We start from the raw sequence: 20,629 nt of genomic DNA, 5'->3' as shown, positions 1-20,629 counted from the left end.
TGAAGCTTCAGTCTGACATTGTCTCCTGTCTGAGCGATTTCAAGGGGGAGGGGATTAGAATTTCACTCAACCCTCTGTGTGTTGCGCTGCGTGATGACGCTGAAAACGGGACTCGGCGCTGATTGGTTGTTTGTTAGACCCACCCCCCCCACCACCGATTCTCATTGGATAATACATTTTTCTACCGAAGAAATTATAGGTTCACAGTGCAACACCAGACCAAGAGATGCAGTCCACTCAGAGAGTGGGCGGGGTCTTTGGGCTGGATCCAGGCTAATTCAGGGTAGGATTACTCAGATCCTAGTCTCCCATAGCCAGACGGAGCCATCTTATTTTTCAAGTTTACCGGATCCTGAATAACTTTGTATAGGTGACCACTAATCGGCATGCATTAATTGTTTTATTCTTATCTTAGTCCTTTCAAATATTTCTGCTTTTATTTTTCTCTTGATGATTTGAGATTTGTTTCAAATGTAAAGTGCGTTACAAATAAAATATTATTATTATTATAATTTGTATTATTATTATTATTATTATTATTACAAGTTATTGAATCTATCGCCACATAGTGGATGTGAAGAACAACATCATGGTGACAGCAATTTAGAGCAATCTTTATGAATTATGCTATTTTCCAAGTACACAACTCTTCCTTAAAATCACATTAAAATATTTCAGTTTAGCAACGATACGACTTACGTATATATCGAAACATATGTTTAAATGACCCCATTAAAACCATGTCAATTAAATGACACGCATGAGTTCCGGGTCTAAATGGGTTAAAGCTTGGATTCGATGTCCTGATCCGAGTCACCTCGATCCTGATTTGGGGTTTTTGAACTGCCAAAAATCCAAGTCTGATCCACTCGGCTAGAGGTTAAAAGTTTTGAACTCTTGGGGCCTATGAAATGTATTCATTTCCCTGCATCTCTTTCCCCTCCGTCTCTCTCGTCTCTTACATTTCATTTCCCTCTCTCCTCTCTACCCTTTTCTTCGCCTAATAATCTGTCTTTTGGTCTTTTTTTTAATTTTTTTAAACATTTATTTACCTCTCCTCAGAATATTGGGAAGAAAATGTCTTGTCAGCAGTTCATCAGTAATCTGGACAGCCTCAACAACGGCAAAGACTTCCCCAAAGACTTATTAAAGGTACAGCGCTCAAACACCTCTTAACACCTTTATTGCCTTTGGCGGAATATTCCGTCATTTAAAAAAATCCAACCGTTGTCGGCTTCTGACGGAATACTAATTCATGTTCTTTATCGATATGAAACTGCCTCGCTGAAAATCAACTGTTAACACTGACCCGGTTGCTATAGGCAACGCCTTCGTCACTCCCAGCACAAGGAAACGTGTGTGCCCATTAAAAGTAGACTCTTCTTTGGCTATTATCTCTGAAACTACGAGCGCTGTCCGCGGTGATGATCATCCATCCGATGTTCGGATGTGATTTGTGATTCTTTTTTTTTTATCGCATCGCTCCCGATATATTACCGTTTCTGCCCTTTTTTAAGTCGTTTAGTGATAGGAGGTTTAGCATGGACGAAAATAGAGCCCTAAGTGTGTTTGTTTTTTCTTGCTTGTCTACAGGTGTTGTACAACTCCATAAAAAATGAGAAGCTCGAATGGGCAGTGTGAGTATCTTTTACTTTTTTTTACATCTCGGCTGATGGGGTGATTCGTCATGAATTTGTGCTGACTGTGTGTGTGTGTGTGTGTGTGTGTGTGTGTGTGTGTGTGTGTGTGTGTGTGTGTGTGTGTGTGTGTGTGTGTGTGTGTGTGTGTGTGTGTGTGTGTGTGTGTGTGTGTGTGTGTGTGTGTGTGTGTGTGTGTGTGTGTGTGTGTGTGTGTGTGTGTGTGTGTGTGTGTGGCAGAGATGAGGAGGAGTTGAGGAAGAGTCTGTCGGAGCTGGTGGAGGAGCAGTGTGAGAGCGGGAACAAGCGCATCACCCGGGTAACGGACGGCAACAACCCTTTCATCACCATCCCCATCATCCTGAACGCCGTCACCTACAAACATGGAGTCCTGACCCGAAAGAGCCACGCGGACATGGACGGCAAGCGCAGTGAGAGCGCACGCACGCACGCACAATACAGATATCTCTGAACTCCAAAACGTAAATTTTTAGGAAATGGAGAAAAAAAAAAAAGAATCAGGAAATGAAGAAAACCTTATATTTGGAAAACAAATACTGCCTCATCAAAGTTGGTGTTGTGACTTTATATATTGTCAATTACTTGCATGAGAGGGGGAGAGGTGGCGGAGTTGCTTTAGCAGACAGTTTGAGGCTCCAATGGAGCGGGAACCCCTTTTGGTGTTAGCATCATGTTATGCTTTAGCTATTGAAAAATAGCAGATCTACAAGCTCATAGCGCCACTCGGTACGAGTAGGTACGAGCTACGAGCTATGTTTCTATGTCGACTGACATAGAAACATAGCTTTTTCAGAAAACTGTCAGGATTTAGAAGACATTTTTAGAATCTGATCTCAGGTCAAAAATGGGATAAGAGGTTTTGTCCTAATCGCTTTTTAATACTTTTCATTGGTTCAATATTTTTGAGTGGTTCAACCACTCCAAGGAACAGCAATGTCTGTGACCTGTGACTATGTTTGTGACTATGTTTGTGTGTGACTCATGTGTGACTCATGAGTACCAGTAGGGGCGCTGTTGTGCCAGAGACAGATAGATAGTATTGCACTGTTGCCTGCTAATGAGAGAGAGAGAGAGAGAGGGGGGAGTGGGGGGGGGGGGGGGGGATTTGCACACTCAGTTCACACGGGTGTGATTTTTTAAGTGGTTTCCTCCCGATAGCGACACTATAATGTTTGCTGTAAGTGTTACATAGAACCGTCTCTGCCTCTCACTGACTCACCCCTTGTTTGTCTATCTCACTTCCCCCCTCCCTCTCTCTTTCCCTAACATCCTCCATTAATATGACATCATCTCTCGCTCCCTCTCCTTCTCACATGGTTTCTTTCTCCCCCCCCTCCCCCTCCTTTCTCTCTCTGTCTCTCTTGCAGCCCCACGGGGTCGGCGTGGCTGGAAGAAGTTCTATGCGGTTCTGAAGGGAATGATCCTGTATCTCCAGAAGGTAACCGTTGTTGGTTGCTATAGCAACACACATCCACCACCACCGCAGCCAAAGCAGCTGCAGCCGGTTTGCTAGTATAGCTTCTCGTGTGTGACTGTGTGTGTGTGTGTGCTTTGCCGGGCGACCATGACTTTGTTTGGGAAAGGCGAAAATGTGTGTCCTCTCAACAGGGACTGCTCCAATACAAGTGTTTGTCTCCCTCTGCTGGTTGAACAGTGGTATTGACCAGGGCTCGGTAACTTTCTCTCCAAGTCCAAAGCCGGTCTACAAGCTCAACACGTGTCGCACTGCGACACGTTTTGAGCTTGTAGAACAGCAATTTTTTGCTATTGAAATCCTGAATAATTATTTTGCTATTTTTGAATTGGAATCCTGAAAAGTGTAGTTATGTTAACTTCATGAATTAAATGGACATAAAAAAAAGACAATAACATTTTAATACTAGTCATTAACCCATTATAGGTGGGAACCCCTTTTTGTAACCCTACCATTCTGGACGGGAACCCCTTTTTGGGGTTCTGTACAGTATGCAAAACTTTCAAATAATTTGATGCTGCTATATAAATATTTGAAGTTTTTCAGAAAACGTAGGTCAGGTTTTAGTTCTTAGAATCGGCGTCAGTCCAAAATGGGTTAAGCTACATATATAGACTTAAGTAATTAAAGCGGGTCGCGTTTGCATATTTGGAACTGTAACAGCTGAAATCAATAATATATCAGTATTTCACAATGTAGTATACAATGTAGCGTTTGAAAGTGTATTATGTATTCTGCCCACTTGAAAATGTGTTTTTTACTGGTTAAATAAAGGTTAAATAAAAAAATATTTTACTATGTCATTAATATACCTTAGAGCTGTTGTGTGGAAATAATAAAAAAGTCCCCCCATTCTGTGTTTCCTAGAACTAGAGGTCTGAAAAGAATCATTAACATCTTGATGACATCATCAAGATGTGTTTCACCATGTTAATGATTTTTTTCATAATTACAGTTCTAGGAAACACAAAATGGGGGGACTTTTTTATTATTTCCACACAACAGCTCTAAGGTATATTAATGACATAGTAAAATGTTGAAAATGTGTGTTTTTCCCCTTTAAGTAAAAACGGTGACTAGTTTTTCCCCGCCCACCGTTCAGGACGAGTACAAGCCGGACGCAGACGTGTCGGAGGTGGACCTGAAGAACGCGGTGCGCGTCCACCACGCCCTGGCCACGCGCGCCACCGACTACAGCAAGAGGGCCAACGTGCTGAAGCTCAAGACGTCCGACTGGAGGGTGTTCCTGCTGCAGGCCCCGTGAGTCACTCAGGGACGGAGCTCGTTCATTTGTGTTGATGACTAATGCGTTTTCGCATTTTTAATTCACTAATCAATTCATTATTCATTTATAATTTGTTAAATTGGAAAAAGGGCTTCGTTAAGACCTCCATATTATTATGGTCAATGCCTGTGTGAAAAGTGGGAGCGATTGGTGCAGGCGGTGAGGAGATACGGCGGGTGCAGTACTTAGTTTAGACAGTTTTTGGTTTAGACTAGTCATTGGTTAGACCAGTCATTAGTCCTACAACTACAACCTATCTCAAACCCTCACCCTAAACCTAACCTCCCACGGGGCAGCACACCTAAACCTAACCTTAACCCATGTCTAACCAATGACTAGTCTAAACTAAGTATGCACCCCCATACGGCGGTGTTTCTGACAGACAGACATTCAGACAGACATTGATAGTATGATGATGATGATGATGATGATTTCGTGGAAAGACGGGAGACAATAAATTCCGTAAATACAGTACTTAACAGTACTGTGATAGAAGATCTACACTCTCCTGCGACACAGCTTGTAGTTCTGCTATTTTCATCAAGTGTAAAATCAGCCATTACGACGGCATCAAGGCCTAGTATTTAGTCTTTAATCGTTAGTATTTAATCCCTGAGTTGGTCGACTAAAATCTTGTGATATTTAGTTAGACTAAAACTAAATGAAAACAATTCAAAAGACTATGACTAAAACTAAAATCAAAATGTGCCGTCAAAATCCACACTGCGTCATCGTCGTCATCACGCGTTTTGTGCTTTTTTTCTTTTGTTGCCGTCGGTTGTTACGATGGGAGTTCTTTCTATATCGCGTGCGTGTAAAACTAAAGCAACATTTTGGCCGTGTCTCTCGGTTGGCAGGAGTGAAGAGGAGATGCTGTCGTGGATCTTTCGGATCAACCTGGTCGCGGCGCTGTTCTCCGCCCCGGCGTTCCCCGCCGCCATCGGCTCCATGAGGAAGTTCTGCCGGCCGCTGCTGCCCTCCTCCACCACTAGACTCAACCAGGTACACTATATCATAGCTTCCCCAAACTTTATCATGCCAAGGACCCCCACATTGACAGTCATTAGCCCGCGCACCCCCATTTGAAAATATACGCCAAGGAACCCTCTTAACCCGTTTTGACCTGAGATCAGATTCTAAAAATGTCTTCTACATCAGTTTTCTGAAAAAGCTATGTTTCTATGTCAGTCGTTCTTCGATTTTTCAAAAATAGCAGACCTATAAGCTCGTAGCGCGCCACTCGGTGGCACGCTATGAGCTTGTAGATCTGCTTGTAGATCTGCTATTTTTCTCTTCTCTGATCTGCTATTTTTCAATAGCATTTCTAACTCTGGGACCCCAATGTATATTGTAAAATCAATTTAACTCTGAGAGTGTACAAATGGAACCAAATGGACCCTTAGTTCCTAATTAGCATTTTGCTGGGGACCCCCTGGAACTCCCTCAAGGACCCCTGGGGGTCCCCGGACCCCACTTTGGGAACCACTGCACTTTACCCTCCTCCACCACTAGACTCAACCACGTATCAAACACCAATCAAGCAAATGTTTGGTCATTTTTTTGGGCCACCACAATGCTTTTCCAATGGGAGTCGCATGGTTTGATCAAACATTTGTGTCTGATTGCTGGTGGTGTTCTGCTCCTCATCAAACAAAAATGTTTGGTCAAACCATGTGACTCCCATTGGAAAAGCATTGTGGTGGCCCAAAAAAACAAAAAAATCACACCCGTGTGAACTGAGTGGTGTAAGGTCTTATATAGACTGATCAGCTGTGGTCCGACGTAATGTCTGACGTAATGAAATCACACCCGTGTGAACTGGGTGACCATAGCAACCGTGCTCATTTTTTGGTACGAACAGACAGACAGACAGACAGACAGACAGACACGTAAACTAACAAAGCCAGTTGTAGGAGTGGTTTACACCACTCAAAAACGACATTTGCTTGATTGGTGTTTGGTACGTGTGAATGAGGCCCTAGACTCAACCAGGTACTATATCCTACCCTCCTCCACCACTAGACCCAACCAGGTACTATATCCTACCCTCCACCACTAGACCCAACCAGGTACTATATCCTACCCTCCTGCACCACTAGACTCAACCAGGTACTATATCCTACCCTCCTGCACCACTAGACTCAACCAGGTACTATATCCTACCCTCCTCCACCACTAGACCCAACCAGGTACTATATCCTACCATCCTGCACCACTAGACTCAACCAGGTACTATATCCTACCCTCCTCCACCACTAGACTCAACCAGGTACTATATCCTACCCTCCTCCACCACTAGACTCAACCAGGTACTATATCCTACCCTCCTGCACCACTAGACTCAACCAGGTACTATATCCTACCCTCCTCCACCACTAGACTCAACCAGGTACTATATCCTACCCTCCACCACTAGACCCAACCAGGTACTATATCCTACCCTCCTGCACCACTAGACCCAACCAGGTACTATATCCTACCCTCCTCCACTAGACTCAACCAGGTACTATATCCTACCCTCCTCCACCACTAGACTCAACCAGGTACTATATCCTACCCTCCTCCACCACTAGACTCAACCAGGTACTATATCCTACCCTCCTCCACCACTAGACTCAACCAGGTACTATATCCTACCCTCCTGCACCACTAGACCCAACCAGGTACTATATCCTACCCTCCTGCACCACTAGACCCAACCAGGTACTATATCCTACCCTCCTGCACCACTAGACTCAACCAGGTACTATATCCTACCCTCCACCACTAGACTCAACCAGGTACTATATCCTACCCTCCTCCACCACTAGACTCAACCAGGTACTATATCCTACCCTCCACCACTAGACTCAACCAGGTACTATATCCTACCCTCCTCCACCACTAGACTCAACCAGGTACTATATCCTACCCTCCTGCACCACTAGACCCAACCAGGTACTATATCCTACCCTCCTGCACCACTAGACCCAACCAGGTACTATATCCTACCCTCCTCCACCACTAGACCCAACCAGGTACTATATCCTACCCTCCTCCACCACTAGACCCAACCAGGTACTATATCCTACCCTCCTCCACCACTAGACCCAACCAGGTACTATATCCTACCCTCCTCCACCACTAGACTCAACCAGGTACTATATCCTACCCTCCTGCACCACTAGACCCAACCAGGTACTATATCCTACCCTCCTGCACCACTAGACCCAACCAGGTACTATATCCTACCCTCCACCACTAGACCCAACCAGGTACTATATCCTACCCTCCTGCACCACTAGACCCAACCAGGTACTATATCCTACCCTCCACCACTAGACCCAACCAGGTACTATATCCTACCCTCCTGCACCACTAGACTCAACATATCCTATAGTACCTGGTTGAGGTGCTATAGGATTTGCGCAGTGTACTGTCCACTTCGCGCCACTTGAGCTTGTAGATCAGCTATTTTCACTCGTTTTTAAATATTTGTTCTATTTAATGGGATTTTCCTCAGATTGTTCTTTCATTTCATCATTTTGTTTTTCATTCATGAAAAGTATTGCTTTTTGGGGATTTAAAAAAAAAAATTCAAATGGTAAAAAATGTAAAACCAAATGTAGGAAACAAAACATTTAGGGACCCATACAAATGTGTCAGTGACCCACAAATGGGTCCCAACCCACTGTTTTGGCAACCTCATACTTTAAATGCTTAGTATGAGGTATAAAGTACAGCAGCCTTGTGTTCATAAAACAGAAAGATTGGGTATTGGGTAAGACTGACGTTATGTATCTTTCAGGACCTTCCACTGCTTTGTCTCAACCATTAATCAATGGCTCTGGTCTCAGCCACCGCGGTGGATATTTTGACATTTAAAAAAAAAAAATTAACAGTTCTAGTGCCGGGAATTGTTTGATCCAGTGTTACGCTGCGTAATACGACAGACCCGCTATTTGTTTTATGAACCTAAATCGCATCGCATTAAAAATAATAAAAAAAGTCCGCCTCTGCCGTGGAGCAGGGGGAGAGAGCGTCATGTTATGACGACGAAACCGGAAATCGATACTTATGCTGGGCTGCTAGGGCTTCTGGGAAATTGAGCCCAATGCAAGTGAACGGGGGGCTTGTTTGGACTACAACTTGCTCTGCACTCTGGTTTCGTTTCGCATTGTCATGGCCGCTGGCTCGTTTCATCATAACAAGACGACGGACCATTTCTTACCCGATTTTCACGGAACAAATGCCCAAATACTTCAGCGTATGCTCTAAAGGTAATAAAATAATCCAGGCAGCGTAGGAAATTTGATTAAAAGTCGGGTTCCGCGTGATGTGGCGTCAAACTGTTAATGTTGCCACTACTGTTGGAGCAGCCATAAACTACACAGGTTCATCCCGATGTTCTGGGCATCTTTGTAATGTTAGTGTTAGTAAAAAGCAGGTGAAAGAGTAACGTTTGAGGCAGACTAACATCAGTCACTCTACCGTTGTTCACTGTAGTAGAAGACCTGGCTGTTTACACCGCAGATATGTCGGCTCCGCCTACAGGAAATACGTTGCCTGCGACCATGAGACCCGTTTCTGGTTTCTCGGTCTATAGAGCACCAAGCACCTTTCTGAACGTACAGTTGGAGGCCATCGATATTGTCCTTTTCTTTTTGCTGAGGTTTGCGTGATCTGCGCAAAAGGACAGTTAACCCATTTTGGGCGGGAACCCCTTTTGGTGTTTTAAACATTATGTTATAATTTAGCTATTGAAAAATAGCAGATCTACAAGCTCATAGCGCGCCACCGAGTGGCGCGCTATGAGCTTGTAGGTCTGCTATTTTTGAAAAATCGTGAAAATATTTATTTCAGAAAACTGGAGGATTTAGAAGGATTTTTAAAAATTTTGAGGTCAGGCCTAAATGGGTCAAATGATAAGGGACAATATCGGTGGCACCCAACTGTACCAAGTATCGCAAGACTTCCCACCGTTTTCTGTCTGTCATTCAAATCTCGCGATACCTCCAAGCCAGAAACAATACCTGCTGCTGTTTAGATCCATAAAATGATATACTGTGCAAATCGAAAAGCAAGTGATTATAAAACGACCTGTGATATGTCTTCTTTTATATTCCTGAACCAATTATATGACAAAGGTTTGTTCATAAATAGTGTTTGTTATGAGCTGGTCCAGCCGGCTCCATTCACTGCCATGTATTCATTGAACTTCCGGTGAAAGTGTCCATGAAAGTGTCATGGACCAGCCCAGTCACGTGACCACATTTCCTTTCCTTCTCAAAGCTTCCTTGACTTAAACAAGGAAGTGAATGGTGCACGAAACGGGTCGGGCGGTTGCCTAGCAACCTGGCCATTGCGAAAAATCAGATTTTACGAGACCGCTTTTATATAGACAAGTAAGACGCGCGAACGCGGGAAGCGAACGCAGCTCGTAAATTGCAAAAACAACAATTAGAATAAATTACGTAGTTTTTTTTAAGTTTTTCCTTTTTAAATTGCTTTTTAAGTTAAGTTTTTTTTAAAGTTAAGTTTTGTGTGTGTGCGTGCGTTTTTCCTTTTTAAGTTTTTTTTTTTAAGTTAAGTTTTTTTTTAAGTTAAAGTTTTGTGTGCGTGCGTGTGTGTGTGTATGTGTGTGTGTTTTTGTGTGTGATACAGCTGCGCCCTCTGGTGGTGGGCGGGTGGTGTTACAGCGTGACACACAGACAGACAGACATGATCTGCTGGGTCTCATAGTAAATGCTCACTGCGTTCGCAATTAATCATCTATCCCTATTTTTTTCCCCCTCTTTGCTCAGGAGGGGCAGCTGCAAAGTCACGAGGGCAAACTGAAGCAGATGAGCCTGGAGCTGGAGGAACACCGGAAGAGCGCGCCCGCCACGCCCGACCCCAAGAGCCGCGAGTGGGAGGAGTCCCGTCTCAAGGAGCATTACCTCACGTATGAGGTACGTACGAGGCCAAGCAGCAGCAACACGTTGCTGTGCTTTGATACCCCGGTCCGGTCCGGTCCGGTCCGGTCCGGCGCTTCTCAGAAACCTTTTGAACCCGTTCAGGACGTCGGGAACCCCTTTTTGGTGTTTTAAGCATTGTGTTATGCTTTAGCTATTGAAAAATAGCAGACCTACAAGCTCGTAGCGCGCCACTCGTAGTGGCGCGCTATGAGCTTGTAGATCTGTTATTTTTCAATAGCTAAAGGATAACATAATGCTAACACCAAAAGGGGTTCCCGCCCAGAATGGGTTAAGTGACTTTACTTAACTTACTTAACTTTCCCTTTCTGTTGTCATCGTAGCTTGTTTACAACTGAAACGGACTTCCTCATCAAAATAAGAGCGACTTGTAATGATTAGTTAACACCAGTTTTATTTCTAAGTCTACTTACAGGATGTTAACATCTCATTTGAGTTCCTTTTGAATGCCTGTCAGCATTCTCTCAGCTGTTGGTGCGCAAATGCGCTCGCATGCCTTTGATCTACCGTGGTGACTAGTGGTGGTTCTAGTCTCAGACTAGTGGTTGTTCTAGTCTCAGACTAGTGGTGGTTCTAGTCTCAGACTAGTGGTGGTTCTAGTCTCAGACTAGTGGTGGTTCTAGTCTCAGACTAGTGGTTGTTCTACTAGTGGTGGTTCTAGTCTCAGACTAGTGGTGGTTCTAGTCTCAGACTAGTGGTGGTTCTAGTCTCAGACTAGTGGTGGTTCTAGTCTCAGACTAGTGGTGGTTCTAGTCTCAGACTAGTGGTTGTTCTAGTCTCAGACTAGTGGTGGTTCTAGTCTCAGACTAGTGGTGGTTCTAGTCTCAGACTAGTGGTGGTTCTAGTCTCAGACTAGTGGTGGTTCTAGTCTCAGACTAGTGGTGGTTCTAGTCTCAGACTAGTGGTGGTTCTAGTCTCAGACTAGTGGTTGTTCTAGTCTCAGACTAGTGGTGGTTCTAGTCTCAGACTAGTGGTGGTTCTAGTCTCAGACTAGTGGTGGTTCTAGTCTCAGACTAGTGGTTGTTCTAGTCTCAGACTAGTGGTTGTTCTAGTCTCAGACTAGTGGTGGTTCTAGTCTCAGACTAGTGGTGGTTCTAGTCTCAGACTAGTGGTGGTTCTAGTCTCAGACTAGTGGTTGTTCTAGTCTCAGACTAGTGGTGGTTCTAGTCTCAGACTAGTGGTGGTTCTAGTCTCAGACTAGTGGTGGTTCTAGACTCAGACTAGTGGTGGTTCTAGTCTCAGACTAGTGGTTGTTCTAGTCTCAGACTAGTGGTTGTTCTAGTCTCAGACTAGTGGTGGTTCTAGTCTCAGACTAGTGGTGGTTCTAGTCTCAGACTAGTGGTGGTTCTAGTCTCAGACTAGTGGTGGTTCTAGTCTCAGACTAGTGGTGGTTCTAGTCTCAGACTAGTGGTGGTTCTAGTCTCAGACTAGTGGTGGTTCTAGTCTCAGACTAGTGGTTGTTCTAGTCTCAGACTAGTGGTGGTTCTAGTCTCAGACTAGTGGTGGTTCTAGTCTCAGACTAGTGGTGGTTCTAGTCTCAGACTAGTGGTGGTTCTACTAGTGGTGGTTCTAGTCTCAGACTAGTGGTGGTTCTAGTCTCAGACTAGTGGTGGTTCTAGTCTCAGACTAGTGGTGGTTCTAGTCTCAGACTAGTGGTGGTTCTACTAGTGGTGGTTCTAGTCTCAGACTAGTGGTGGTTCTAGTCTCAGACTAGTGGTGGTTCTAGTCTCAGACTAGTGGTGGTTCTACTAGTGGTGGTTCTAGTCTCAGACTAGTGGTGGTTCTAGTCTCAGACTAGTGGTGGTTCTACTAGTGGTGGTTCTAGTCTCAGACTAGTGGTGGTTCTAGTCTCAGACTAGTGGTGGTTCTACTAGTGGTGGTTCTAGTCTCAGACTAGTGGTGGTTCTAGTCTCAGACTAGTGGTGGTTCTAGTCTCAGACTAGTGGTGGTTCTAGTCTCAGACTAGTGGTTGTTCTAGTCTCAGACTAGTGGTGGTTCTAGTCTCAGACTAGTGGTGGTTCTAGTCTCAGACTAGTGGTGGTTCTAGTCTCAGACTAGTGGTGGTTCTAGTCTCAGACTAGTGGTGGTTCTAGTCTCAGACTAGTGGTGGTTCTAGTCTCAGACTAGTGGTGGTTCTAGTCTCAGACTAGTGGTGGTTCTAGTCTCAGACTAGTGGTGGTTCTAGTCTCAGACTAGTGGTGGTTCTAGTCTCAGACTAGTGGTGGTTCTAGTCTCAGACTAGTGGTGGTTCTAGTCTCAGACTAGTGGTGGTTCTAGTCTCAGACTAGTGGTGGTTCTACTAGTGGTGGTTCTAGTCTCAGACTAGTGGTGGTTCTAGTCTCAGACTAGTGGTGGTTCTAGTCTCAGACTAGTGGTTGTTCTAGTCTCAGACTAGTGGTGGTTCTAGTCTCAGACTAGTGGTGGTTCTAGTCTCAGACTAGTGGTGGTTCTAGACTAGAGCAGCCTTGTCTGACCAGCTGACAGGCTGTCACAGGCATCTAAACATATATATTCACTCATAAAATGTTAATGTAAAACTGTATGTATATACATGTAAGGAAAGCGGGGAAACTTGTTTTATTGGCTAACTCTATGGGGACACAGTATAACTCTATGGAGACACAGTATAATTCTATGGGGACACAGTATAACTCTATGGAGACACAGTATAACTCTATGGGGACACAGTATAACTCTATGGGGACACAGTATAACTCTATGGAGACCAGTGTTGTTCAAGTTACTTTTAAAAAGTAAAGAGTTATAGTTATAGTTACTTATCTAAAAAAGTAACTTTTTTTAGATAAGTTACTTTACTTTACTTTACTTTATGAAAGTAACTTGAAAAGTTACTTTACTTTACTTTAAAAAATAATATAAAAAACGATTTAAAAGGTTTTTTGTTCTGTCGCACAGTAAGAGAAAAGACAACTCCCTCCTAACATTATGAAATGTAGTGGAACAATAAAACATGTCAACATGTTGACAGGCATTGTAGCCTCAACTTGCCTTCAAAACAAATGGTGCTGTGCAAATTTGCAATATGAAAAAAATTAATAATAATCAAATAAAAAATTTGTCCATATAGGCCTATCTGCAGTGGTAGAGAGATATTCTAATTCATCAAATGTATTTTTGAGCTCATCTTCCATTTTAGAATATTCACTGTTCAGGTATCTGTATGACAGACTCACGGCGCTGTATGGGGAAACTTTTCACTTGGATCATACGTTGACATAATAACGCTATAACGCGGGTAACGCTCGGACAATAACTATAAGGCCGTTATGGAATAGGGAAAAGTAAAGCCTCCGTTACAAGTTACTGCAAAAAGTAGCGCCGTTAGGTAACGTAACGTGATGTAAGGGCGTTAGTTACAACACTGATGGAGACACAGTATAATTATATGGGGACACAGTATAACTCTATGAGGGACACAGTATAACTCTATGGGGACACAAAAGAGACACAAACATTAGGACCCGGAAGTATCTCTGTAGGGGGCGCTCACGTCACGCTAAAATACTGAATACTGGGAGGAAGATATTTGTTTGGTTTTTTTGAGCGTCGCTAGCCCCTCCCATGCCCTGCTTTGTGTGTCTGTATGTACCACGGAAATGATTTGATTGGCTGAGCACGGAATGTGACGTATGATGATAAGAGTGCCCCTCACTTCACATGAGTGTGATTTATTTTTTTAAGTGTACATGAAGTGTTAAAATGATGTTCGTACACTAGATGTCACTGTTGAACAGAGTCTCTCTGGGCGGGGCTTAATACTTGACCATATTAGGAAGATCAACGGGCATCGTCTTCCTTGATTGGTCAACCCAAAAACATCGGCTTCACGGATTGGACAAACTGCGTGGTGTTTGTGCCTCTGAACGAATATAAGTGAAGACCTGTCGATCTCTCAAGGAGTGATAGACCTATCAGAGAAGACCTGTCTATCTCTCAAGGAGTGGTAGACCTATCAGAGAAGACCTGTCCATCTCTCAAGGAGTTATAGACCTATCAGAGAAGACCTGTCCATCTCTCAAGGAGTGATAGACCTATCAGAGAAGACCTGTCCATCTCTCAAGGAGTGATAGACCTATCAGAGAAGACCTGTCTATCTCTCAAGGAGTAATAGACCTATCAGAGAAGACCTGTCTATCTCTCAAGGAGTGATAGACCAATCAGAAGTCTAGTACCGATGTCTCCGCCTCAGACCTCAGGATTCGCTTTTTTCTTTTCTTTCTTTTTTTAAGCCGTAAGCCCCTCCCACTAAGCCATAAGCCCCTCCCACTTGCTGCTTGGCACGTTCCATCAAGAATCATCTCAAGGACACACCCCAAATTTGGGACTATTTTCATCCTCAAATTTGGTCCTCAAATGTTGAGGACACAATCTCTAAAAATTAATAATTAGATGTGGCCACGCCCACCAGTTAATTAAGTGTGTGTGTGTGTGTGTGTGTGTGTGTGTCTGTGTGTGTGTGTGTGTGTGTGTGTGTGTGTGTGTGTGTGTGTGTGTGTGTGTGTGTGGTGTGAACTGAAGTCATCATGCTTGGTGTGAAAAGTGGAAGGGTCCATTTTGGATCCATTTGTACTGTTAATGTAACATATTTTAATCTCAGACTTACAGAACAGGTGAGGGTCGATGTGGAATGGGGTTTCCCCCCATTTCTTTTTTTATCTAACCCCCGAGCTAACATTTCCACCTCTCCCATCCCTCTTCCCCCCCCCCGCTCACAGAAGACTCGCTACGAGACCTACATCAACCTGCTGCAGGCCAAGCTCAGAGCGGAGACGGACGACCTGGAGAAGATCGAGGCCAGCGTGATGAGCAGCCTGTTTGCAGAGGGAGGAGGCGGCCACGCCGGCCGCGAGGGACACCTCCGCAAGACGCAGTCGTCCCCGTCCATCAGCCAGACTCACGGGGGGCTCAATGGGAAGGCTGCCCCGGGACAGAGGAGTTGAGAAGGAGGAGGGGGAGGCAGATATCAACCCCCATCTACGTACATAAACAACCGAAAGACAGCTGCCAACCTGACCTGTAGTGGCCAAACATAGCTTGAATCTGCATCATTAGAGGGTTTTTTGTGTTGTTGTTTTTTCGGTAGCTCCTAAGAAACTCTGCGTCTTCACACCCCTGTCTCCGTTCTGTTTAGACTTAAGACATACTTGTGGACGTTGAAGGCAAGGTAGATGGAGGAAGAGAAAGGACTACCACTACTAGTCTCTCTAGAGTTGATCAACCTTTGTGGTTAATTTGTGTTTGAGCAAAGATTTGTGCTTGAGCATTTTTAGACAAAGAACATTCCCCTGATTCCAGGCCATTTGACCTCTGTTTCTTCCATTTTATAAATTGCACATTATATCCATTATCGTGATCCAAACGTCAGTATTATTTTTGAAGAACCAACATATAATGAATTGCTTTTTGTGAAATGTGTCTTTTGACATGAGCAGCACGAGCACTTGGATTGCCATCTAAATATGAGGACAATTGCGCTGCGTCACTCACACGGCACTAATGGGTTCAACGCAGGGTGTGCGTCGCCCCGAAAGCTTCGGGAGCGTCTCCGCAGGGACGCTGTCCTGGCCTGTCCTTGTCCGTCCATCTAGCCGGTGTCGAGTTGTGATAGGTCCAGGGTGGTGGAGGTGGTACTGTAGCATTTAGGCCTCTTTCACTCACCGGCGCACACTTGACTACTCACAGGCCTGTGTGTGTGTGTGTGTGCGTGCGTGCGTGCGTGGACTATAAATCACGACATTTCAGTCCCCGCGCCGCAGCAGAACAAAAAAAAAGGAATCTGAACATTCAGAAGTATGAACTCATGCAAGGATATTGTGTGTAGCCTATTTATTTATTTATTTTATTTTTGAGTTTATTATTTTGTTTTCTTTCTTTTTTTTACCTTTTTCATTTATCCAGGGAAAGGATTTGCTGAGCACGCATTGAGTCTTTTCCAGCAATGCCTGCTTCACAACTCCTACTTACTAAAACAAAACGACACATTGATACGGGCCTGGAAGCTGGCCCCGCCCGCCTGTGCAGTCAGTCCACCATTATGAGCGTTGAGCGGAGCTCCCCTGAGCAGCTCGCTCGAGGACACCTCAACGGCGGTCATGGAGGGAGAGAGAGCGGTACTCCTTCACGTTTCCACATGTAGGTTATCCCCTGACTCAACCCTGCGGCCTTTTCTTTTCGTCACAAGGCCACCTCTCCGAACTGCAAGCTCCCACACTGACTCCGATATATTATTCCTGTATTTATTTCCCCCCTCCCCCCCCCCCCCCCCCCCCCCCCCCCGTCTGCATTCTTCCACGGAGCGCTGAGCTTCACCTGACTCCCAACAGCTGAGTGAAAGAGAGGAACAACGTTCCGTTTTCACAGTTTACCGCTCGTGTCATTTTTAATGTCCTGTCGGGAGTACAGTGACTACTGTTGTAGTTGCCCTGCTAGAAAAGATCTGTACTGTAACAATGTGTAGATCAAAGGAGATTGCCGATGACTGGGATGAAGTACAGAACAGAAAAAATATTTGAGTGTGACGCTTTTCATTGGGGCGCGCCCGCGCGTGTGTGTGTGTGTCTGCGTGTGCGCGTGCGTGCGTGTCGAAGTTGTAGAGGCAATATAGAATTAAAATGAAATGAGCATTGTTATCATCCAAATAAAATCATGGATTCTCATTAGCCTGTTTGATTAGCAATGGACAGTATGGCTTTCTGTGGTACAACCGCACAGACGATCACATTTCAAACAGTTCTTCAAGGCTTATCAAAAGGTACCCTCAGCCTGTTCTAGGGGTACAACAATCCCGCTTCTTTACCGTTTGTTTATACTGATTCTGAGACAAAGACGGATCCCGTGGCTTTGTTTGAAGAGGTACTGGGAGTTCTTACGAGGGACGAGCCACCGGGTTGGAGGGACAATGAGCAAAGACATGGGCATTATTACTGCGCAAACGCATCCTTTAGTTAAACGCGATATTTCACTTTTGGTCCTTTTATCGTCTACTCAGGCTATTGTGAACACTAAAGTTGATCAATTCAGTATTTACTATTTAGATATTTGATATTCATTGTAGCTGCCCGGCCCCCTTCCTATAAAAACGTATACAATCGTAACTCCAACTTCATTTTAACCATGTTAGATCAATCGAAAACACCCGTCCTTTTTTCTGGTGATTGATGTTGTCCTAATGCGTGAGGTGCCCATGTTTTTTTTGTCTCCTCCTGCCTCCTCCTTTTTATTCTTTGAAAAAATGTATATATTAAAAATAAATGAAAACGGTAACTGAAAAAACGCATATTAGAAGGACGGGTGTTTTCGATGAATCTAACATGGGTAAAATGAAGTTTGACGTTACAATGGGTTTGTATAGGCAGCTAAAATGAATATCAAATATCTAAATAAGCAAATTATAAACTGTCCGGGGTATTCACATAAGCCTGAGTAGACGATAAAATTACAAAGTATTTTTTTAATGTGAAATATCCCTTTAATTAAATTTGGCATTTTCTTTGTTCTATCGTGGAGAAAAAGGTGATGACATTACAGCATTCTGTTGTTACAGAGTGTACCAGTTTTCAACTGGTACAGAAGCTGTGTTAATATAATGGTGCTGCATGGGTTCTCAACGTTTTTTGCCTGGGGACCCCCGAACATGCTTTGTCTCGCGACCCCCGCCCCACCACCAATACAAATTGGCCGCTACAATAACCTTAATAATAGAGAAAATACATCATGAATAAATAAACCAGATATAATCATTAAGGAAAGTGTATGCATGCACTGTGTGTACTATGTAAACTCAACATTTCCATTTTCCAGCCATTCAGCTTTTTTCTTTAAAAAAAAAAAAAAATCATTTGGAGACCCCCCAAAATAATTCCGGGACACCGAGGGGTCGTGACCCCCAGGTTGAGAACCCCTGCTGTACATGATATATTCTTAAGATAAAGCTATTCTCAATCATTGCAATAGACTATAGTGTTTGATCAGGATTGACGGAACCCATAGCTAAAGTATAACATTAACGCTTAACAAACCTGAATGGGTTAAATTGCATACTGTTCCAAGTTCCATTTATCACTTCCAACTTGTTTATCCTACAGTTGGAGGCCATCGATATTGTCCTTTTCTTTTTGCTGAGGTTTGCGTGATCTGCGCAAAAGGACAGTTAACCCATTTTGGGGCGGGAACCCCTTTTGGTGTTTTAAACATTGTTATAATTTAGCTATTGAAAAATAGCAGATCTACAAGCTCATAGATCTGCTATTTTTGAAAAATCGTGAAAATATTTATTTCAGAAAACTGGAGGATTTAGAAGGATTTAAAAAAAATTGAGGTCAGGCCTAAATGGGTCAAATAATAAGGGACAATATCGGTGGCACCCAACTGTATATGCATGCTATATCCTGTATATGAGTTATCTCCTGATTAGATAAAATCAGTATCCTGGCCGGAAAATGCATTTTAAGTTCACTAAAGAAGAGCTGGAGAGACGAGAGAGACCCCCATTACTGAACAAACACTAGTCCATTGCAATGATCACTATGGGAATATACAGTTGGGTGCCACCGATATTGTCCCTTATTATTTGACCCATTTAGGCCGGACCTCAAAATTTAAAAAAATCCTTCTAAATCCTCCAGTTTTCTGAAATAAATATTTTCACGATTTTTCAAAAATAGCAGACCTACAAGCTCGTAGATCTGCTATTTTTCAATAGCTAAATTATAACATAATGTTTAAAACACCAAAAGGGGTTCCCGCCCAAAATGGGTTAACTGTCCTTTTGCGCAGATCACGCAAACCTCAGCAAAAAGAAAAGGACAATATCGATGGCCTCCAACTGTATACAGTCATATAAAAGATATTTGAACAAAATATCATACTGTAGCACATTTTGTTAAAATTTCTGGGTTTTAACACTACATCAACTCTCATCTCATCAACAGTATATCGTACTGGTGAAGGTGAACCCTATACAAAGTGAGCAATTCTCAAGACGACTGTAATGACTTGTCGATGTATAAATCAACATTTAACAATGCTGGAAAATGTCCTATACTGTATATGTGTGACCATCATTCCCAACAGTAGTATACTAAAATGGTCTAAGAGGGGGGGGGTCTTCAAGGTTTTTCAGCCCTAAGGACCCCTTATGGCCGAGAGACTGATGAAGCAGGGGACCCCTCACTACATATTGTATAACATTGTGTTGCAGATGAAACCATTTCATAGCTAGCGCTTCATAGAGTTGTTTGACAGCACTGTCTGTCATCGACGTGTTGTGTTCATACTCCTGTATAACCTTTTAAACCCTTAATATTTAGTCAACCTTACCTTAAAGGGTTAGAAAAGGGATAGGGGTGTTGAGAGCAGGGTAGGCGTTTACTAGAGGCAATGCATACCCCGTATCTCTAAACTTTCTTTGCCTTTTTTTAAAACATTTTACGTTTTTCAACTGGCCGATCTACATCGACACGTGAGCTTGTAGATCGGCTATTTGAACTATTCCAAAATGTTTTTCAAAATAGTAAAAACAAATAATCACACCTGTGTGAAGTGAGGGGCGCTCTTATCATCGTACATCATCATGACGTAATGATTATCAATGGGAATTTAATGTTTGTGTAAGACGAAAATCTACACTAATAGCTGAATATAGGAGGGGCTAGCGCCCCTCAAAAAAGGAAAAGAAGTTTAGGGATAAGGGGTAAGGCAGTGACAAAAATAGGGCCCTTGTCTGATTTTCTTTTTTACACACCATAATGTTATTTTTTTGATCATAGACCCCATTACTGAATGTCAAGTCTCTTATTTACTATGATGCTGTGGCACATTAGGAATCCAACTAGTGGTTCTCAAATGTTTTATTTGCAAGGACCCCCTTAACTCTGAGAGTGTTCAAATGTAACCAAATGGACCCTTACGGATCCAATTGGTTCCATTTGAACACAGACCTGTTATGGTCATTCAGGGCTAGCTCTTTGTGTGTTTCTGGTAATATTATTGTCTGGTAATATTATTTATCGTTAATTTGTATGTCTGGCAATTTCTTTTAATTTTGACAAAAATGTCCACCGCAAGCCAGCATGGCGATGACCCCTGACCATGACGGATGAGGAACACGAGAAGAACAGAACAGACGCGCTTTCTAAAGAAACGGCCAGATGAGTTTTCTAGGAACAGCTAAAAGAACACGGAAGCAACGTGAGCCTGGCACAAGAGTTGTGCGGAGATTGTGTTGGAAAACAAACGG

At 43.5% G+C, this 20,629-nt stretch overlaps 1 protein-coding gene across 1 annotated transcript in view; it reads left to right on the top strand.

Annotated features, from left to right (window-relative positions):
• The window catches only part of psd2 (pleckstrin and Sec7 domain containing 2), a 43,813-nt gene extending 26,346 nt beyond the window's left edge, over nt 1-17,467 (top strand). The window contains exons 6-13 of the mRNA XM_079508563.1: nt 1,063-1,152; nt 1,594-1,637; nt 1,878-2,068; nt 3,026-3,096; nt 4,235-4,392; nt 5,275-5,419; nt 10,201-10,347; nt 15,108-17,467. Of these exons, the coding sequence (XP_079364689.1) occupies nt 1,063-1,152; nt 1,594-1,637; nt 1,878-2,068; nt 3,026-3,096; nt 4,235-4,392; nt 5,275-5,419; nt 10,201-10,347; nt 15,108-15,332 (1,071 nt within the window). The 3' untranslated portion in view covers nt 15,333-17,467. The remainder of the gene's footprint in view (nt 1-1,062; nt 1,153-1,593; nt 1,638-1,877; nt 2,069-3,025; nt 3,097-4,234; nt 4,393-5,274; nt 5,420-10,200; nt 10,348-15,107) is intronic.
• The last annotated feature ends 3,162 nt before the right edge of the window (nt 17,468-20,629 follow it).

Source organism: Electrona antarctica (assembly GCF_951216825.1).
Source record: "Electrona antarctica genome assembly, chromosome: 1".
Taxonomy (NCBI): domain Eukaryota; kingdom Metazoa; phylum Chordata; class Actinopteri; order Myctophiformes; family Myctophidae; genus Electrona; species Electrona antarctica.
The sequence above is the reverse complement of the archived record's forward strand: the minus strand, read 5'-3'. Positions and strand labels throughout refer to the sequence as shown.